The following is a 6,353-nucleotide window of genomic DNA, read 5'->3' on the forward strand; positions in this document are numbered from 1 at the left end:
AGTGAATTAATTACTAGATTGAAGCTGAAATACACCCCATCAGTATGGCTTTAAGCTTCATCATCATATAGGACTGACTGGAGAATATTATCTAGAAGAATCACTGCTCATGTTCAACCAGCCTCCACAGGTCAGTAAGGAAAGTCTATATTCCTTCAATATAAAATGAAAATACTTCAATACTCAAGTAGGAGAGTATACAGATGTACTATATACTGATACTTCATTATATAAGTATACAATTTATGTGCATAATATTTTACAATTATGTTAGGGTCGTCATTAGACAAAAGAAATGCAAGCTTTTGCTCTAAATTTAGGTGGGGAAAAACGGACTCTAGCAACAAAATTAAACTTCCAAAAACATTTATTGGATTGTTCTCCATTTCACAAAAAACTAAACACTCTTCAGCTCAGAGACATTAAACAATACGAAAAACAATGTTCTCATATAACAATCAACTGGAACAATGTCCGGGATAATAAAAATAACTTAAAAAGGGGACAAATCCTCTGCATCACATCTTCCTCTTCTGGGTGCTGATGTATAACACTAAGGAAGGATAGGAAATAATTAGTACAGACAAGGTGAAAACTTAAAATGGCATGTAGATACAAAACCAGATAATATTATGCCAGATTTTTTGCGAGTGCAAGGTCTTGTATCATGCTCATCTTGCAATATCTACGGTACATCCTGCTGTCTGTGGCAACGTCATATATCGGAAAGTCTCAGTTAATTACGAGTCATATCTGCCGTGTTCACGTGCTAGTCGGAACTAGGAAACTGACATTTCCGACCTGTTAACTGGTTGAAGTTATACACATGCCGTGTTCAACCAGTTAGCAAGTCGGAAATTTCAGTTTCCTAGTTCCGACTAGCACGTGAAAAGGGCAATCATCAAAAATAAGTAATTACTCAAATAAATGGAAAGGAGTAATATACCAGTCTCCATAGCTATTCAATATCATGTTGACTTCTACACAAGTGCCACCAAGTAGTTAGAAAAAGCAAGTGTCTGGTTCTGGAGCTCTTACCATTGTTTCCTCTCAGGAAGGCGTCACCATACTTGTTCTTCAGCTGGCCATTGACATACTCCTCTGTCTGCTCCACTGCAATGTTCATATAGCCATCCAGACAGGCTAGGACACCTATAGAAAAAGGCACAAACTAATGTCAATGGCACAGACAGGCACAGTCTATGGGCAATGCATCTTTAAACATCAGATCAGGCATAGAAGTCAAATGCATTCTGTGTGGAGTAAGGATAGCACCAATAGTACTGTAACACAAACTTTTACATTTGCTGCTACTCTTATTTACTTGACTCTTATTATCGAGCCTGATGCCTAGTCACTTTACCACCTTCATGTACATATCTACCTCAAATACCTCAAACCTCTGCATTGTTCTGGTACTCCCTGCATATAGTGTTATTCTTGTATGATTTCATTCTGCATTGTTGGGAAGGGCTCCTAAGCAAAAGTTTCACGGTAAAGTCTACACCAATTGTATTTGGCGCATGTGACAAATAAAATGCAGTTCTTGGTTAGCAGGCAGTCTAGAAATATCACATACTGGCCAACTAGGTGATGACTTATAAAAGGTGGTGTTACCTCTGTAATCCACTCCAGAGTTGAGCTTGACCACAACTGGTCTGCCAATGATCTGCTTCAGAAAGTCACTGGGGGTCTGCTTTCTGAGACTCATGATTCTGTCTGGAAGAGGAACATAGAGGAACAATAACTATGTATCATTTTGTATGATTCAAAATGCATAGGAAACGTTGCATCAGATCTGTATCCTACTAACATGAAGAAGATGCTAAATAGCTGTATTAGCAGGATGCACATGATGAAAAATGCATACTTGCCAATGTAGGAGGCTAACTAGCTTGCTAATGAATAGGTAGCTAGCTAGTTAGCTTATCAGCAAAACACAGAAAGGACTGCGCTAGCTGGGCTAATGTGGCTAACAGGCCTAGCTATTAGTTAGCCTGCTGAAAAGAGACATTGAATCAGTCTTCATAGACAAAAATGCATATGCTAGTAGCATAAGATTTCACGGTACTGAAACTAAAATTACGTATCGAATCGTTACTTAGATATGTTAGGCATCTACCGCATTAGCTTGTTAGCAATCTAGCTACCCACCTGTACTTCACGTTCGTAGCTAGAATAATTTCTGTTGTGTTTTGGCCAATCAGCTACTTTTACCGGGCTCTGGTGTACGGTATCCAATAATGGACAAACATCTATCTTCAAAACCGCGTTTTGGATTTCTCACTACTACTTCAGGGTATATTTAAAATATTTTTTGAAAACTCTCAGAAAACAATTAAATGAATAGGTGGATATTTTATTATATGTATGAGTGAGAGAATGTGAAAGCTTTTATTAATTTGCATGCATTAAACAGTCTACTAGGTCTTCTGTCTAATCTGCATATCAGCAATAAATTATTTCGAAATACAGGCTTAAAGTTTTTTTTTACTGTCATTTGAACCACTTAATGGAGACAGCACTATTATGTAGATACATTATATATAGTCAAAATACCTGTATTTCCATTGCATTACCTTGTAATGCTATGCCCCGTGATAATGACCGTCTGACATGCAGGGCATTATGCTTTCATTGCCACTTATAGCCACTTCATTAAAAATGCATGAGCATATTAGCTGCAACCACTAACCACTATTTGATTCATACACATCCATTTTATCTCACCATCACCAATAGAATAATGCTCATCATAGGATGGTTCAATACACTCAGAATTGCTCTATTGGAAGTGGAGGATTCCCATTCTGTTGATAATGTTTTCAGATCCCTGTGATTTTTTTCCTGTATAAGGTACATTATCACTCACCAAGATAAAGTATGTCATCTGATAACCCAGAGATGCTGGGGTGTGAGTCGTGACCCAAAAACAACACGGGTTTGGAGGTATATGAGAAATGAGTTTGGGAGAAGAAGAAGAAGGATGGGGGGTATATGGTGTGGAAAGGAGGAGGAGGAGAGAGTGTTGGGCTGTGTGTGTGTGTGTGTGTGTGTGTGTGTGTGTGTGTGTGTGTGTGCGTGCGTGCGTGCGTGCGTGTATTGGGAGAGAGGCAGAGGAGAGAGCATGGGGTGTGTGTGTGTGTGTGCGTGCGTGCGTGTATTGGGAGAGAGGCAGAGGAGAGAGCATGGGGTGTGTGTGTGTATTGGGAGAGAGGCAGAGGAGAGAGCATGGGCTGTGTGTGTTTGGAGGGAGGGAGGAAGAGAGAAGAATGAAGCAGTGAGAGGAGGAATCATAAAGTACATGTAGCTTGGTCTAGACAGGTTTCTTGTTAGCGGGGCATGGCTAGCCCTGCAGAGGCTAGAGGTTAATTTGGTATCTGCTGCTGTGTTAAACTGAGGTCAGTGCTACAAGTCCTTAAATCATAAACAAGAGTAGTTAAGAGTCTTGTATACACCTAGGCACAGGTTAATGAATATTCAATTAGCTGGTTTCTTTCTTCCCCCTGTTGCCGTCTTCGGGAATCGGGCGCTAGTGTGTAAATAGGATTTTACCAGGGAAAAATACATCTGATATCCCTTTGGTAGGCACCAAAGACAATAACATCCTATGTCTTTGGACAAATTCTACAGTATAGTAGAGAGCACCTTTAATTTGAATTGAATTTATAGTTATGAATGTTATGTCATGGCTCCCGTGTGGCTCAGTTGGTAGAGCATGGCACTTGCAACTCCAGGGTTGTGGGTTTGATTCCCACAGGGGACCAGTATGTAAATGTATGCATTCACTACTGTAAGTTGTTTTGGACGTAAAACTTAAATGTACTGTTGTTTCCCTCTCATTGTATTGGCACACATTCTTAACTATAATGGCTTGGAGCCATGAATTCATCTTGTAAAGTCATACTGAATTGAAATACATGGTCAACGGCCATGTAGAAACACACGGGTCACGTCGTCTTCTCCATCATCATTGTATCTTGGTGGGGGATTTTCTAATATCACCTCCGGTGTGAACCCAACCTGACCGTGTACGCCCCTCTGCCTTTGTGCGGAAAATCATACCCTTAGAATGACATGTCAGAGAGGTATCATCAGAAAAGGCATCCAAGCTATATATATTTTAGCTATGTATTCATTCCAACTCTGTGCAGAATTCATACAGAAGGGAATGCTATCTGCCGAAAGGAAGAAGCCAAGACAGATTCACATTCATTACAGTGACTTGCCGTGACCCAAGCTCCCTCCACATTGTGTATCAGAAGCTTAACCGATCACACTGACCATTACGGGGGGATATTGAAAGTTGAAAATGGCAACCTCTAATATAATAACTATGTGCTGTGGCCAGATGTGGCTTCTCTTTGCTCTGTCTGACCAGCCTAGTATCTATAACAACAGAGGTCGGCTCAAATGGACAGCCAGCGAGAGCAACAGTCGATTCTCAGACAAATCCCTCCCTCTCAACCTAGAGACCCCTAACCCCTAGAGGAAGGGCCGCGAAATGGATAGATTATGGCAGTGAGAGATGCTGTTGTTCCTTAGGGGTCGGAGGGATAGAGAGAGAGGGGGGAGGTAAGGAGAGGTTGAAGGTGAGAGGAGGTGGGGGGCGGCCCTCCATCCTTCCATCCCTCTAGTGTCCGCAGGCAGGATGGATGGAAGGCGGAGGAAAGGAGGGGTGTTGGGTGCAGAGCGTCTAGACAGAGTTGACCCTCCAAGGCCAGGTTTTCACTCCAGGTCAGGCTGGATATGGAGGGGGATAATGGAAAACCTCGAGGGAGTTTTCAACTGAAAAACAGATTGCCTGCTGGCGTGGTCTTGTTCTATCCCAATACTAATCCCTTACTGTATAGAGGTAATCGCTTGGAAGTGATGGGCAATGGTTCTCCTTGATCAGAAAAGGACCATGGAAACCACAGCTGCCACCTTCACTATATTCCCAGATACCTGGATGTCTTTAGTCTGGTGCTGGGATGGTGTGATGTTATGAAGGCCAGTTCCATTCACTGGTGGTGCTCTTATGATTTCATCCAAGGTTTGCCTGTCGCTCCACACTAGGAGATATAACAATAACTGTCATCCACCAAGGCTACTGTGGTGGACAGGTCACTGCTTCAGGTCAGATGCAGCACTTTTGATATAGAAATACATTGCCTAGTGTAAACAGGTGGATAAAAGATGAAAGTATTCCTAGAATGCATTTACAAGCCCCTGCCAGATATACAATACATTTACATTACATTTAAGTCATTTAGCAGACACTCTTATCCAGAGCGACTTACAAATTGGTGCATTCACCTTATGACATCCAGTGGAACAGTAGTGCATCTAAATCTTTTAAGGGGGGGGTGAGAGGGATTACTTTATCCTATCCTAGGTATTCCTTAAAGAGGTGGGGTTTCAGGTGTCTCCGGAAGGTGGTGATTGACTCCGCTGTCCTGGCGTCGTGAGGGAGTTTGTTCCACCATTGGGGGGCCAGAGCAGCGAACAGTTTTGACTGGGCTGAGCGGGAACTGTACTTCCTCAGTGGTAGGGAGGCGAGCAGGCCAGAGGTGGATGAACGCAGTGCCCTTGTTTGGGTGTAGGGCCTGATCAGAGCCTGGAGGTACTGAGGTGCCGTTCCCCTCACAGCTCCGTAGGCAAGCACCATGGTCTTGTAGCGGATGCGAGCTTCAACTGGAAGCCAGTGGAGAGAGCGGAGGAGCGGGGTGACGTGAGAGAACTTGGGAAGGTTGAACACCAGACGGGCTGCGGCGTTCTGGATGAGTTGTAGGGGTTTAATGGCACAGGCAGGGAGCCCAGCCAACAGCGAGTTGCAGTAATCCAGACGGGAGATGACAAGTGCCTGGATTAGGACCTGCGCCGCTTCCTGTGTGAGGCAGGGTCGTACTCTGCGGATGTTGTAGAGCATGAACCTACAGGAACGGGCCACCGCCTTGATGTTAGTTGAGAACGACAGGGTGTTGTCCAGGATCACGCCAAGGTTCTTAGCGCTCTGGGAGGAGGACACAGTGGAGTTGTCAACCGTGATGGCGAGATCATGGAACGGGCAGTCCTTCCCGGGAGGAAGAGCAGCTCCGTCTTGCCGAGGTTCAGCTTGAGGTGGTGATCCGTCATCCACACTGATATGTCTGCCAGACATGCAGAGATGCGATTCGCCACCTGGTCATCAGAAGGGGGAAAGGAGAAGATTAATTGTGTGTCGTCTGCATAGCAATGATAGGAGAGACCATGTGAGGTTATGACAGAGCCAAGTGACTTGCTGTATAGCGAGAATAGGAGAGGGCCTAGAACAGAGCCCTGGGGGACACCAGTGGTGAGAGCACGTGGTGTGGAGACGGATTCTCGCCACG

At 43.9% G+C, this 6,353-nt stretch overlaps 1 protein-coding gene across 2 annotated transcripts; it reads right to left on the bottom strand.

Moving 5' to 3' along the window:
* Window positions 1-349: 349 nt before the first annotated feature.
* Window positions 350-2,233, bottom strand: LOC115145590 (U6 snRNA-associated Sm-like protein LSm6). 2 transcript variants are annotated; one of them, XM_029687083.2, is made up of 4 exons: window positions 2,155-2,233; window positions 1,618-1,719; window positions 1,039-1,152; window positions 350-553 (listed from the first exon to the last, which is right to left on the bottom strand). In XM_029687083.2, exons 2-4 carry the CDS (start codon window positions 1,709-1,711, stop codon window positions 519-521), a joined length of 243 nt encoding a protein of 80 aa, XP_029542943.1. In that variant the 5' UTR covers window positions 1,712-1,719; window positions 2,155-2,233; the 3' UTR covers window positions 350-518. The 2 variants fall into 2 exon arrangements, with proteins under 2 accessions (XP_029542943.1, XP_064859331.1); XM_065003259.1 differs by lacking the exon at window positions 2,155-2,233 and adding an exon at window positions 1,875-2,075.
* Between the last annotated feature and the right edge of the window lie 4,120 nt (window positions 2,234-6,353).

This window comes from Oncorhynchus nerka, linkage group LG18 (assembly GCF_034236695.1).
Source record: "Oncorhynchus nerka isolate Pitt River linkage group LG18, Oner_Uvic_2.0, whole genome shotgun sequence".
Classification (NCBI taxonomy): Eukaryota; Metazoa; Chordata; class Actinopteri; order Salmoniformes; family Salmonidae; genus Oncorhynchus; species Oncorhynchus nerka.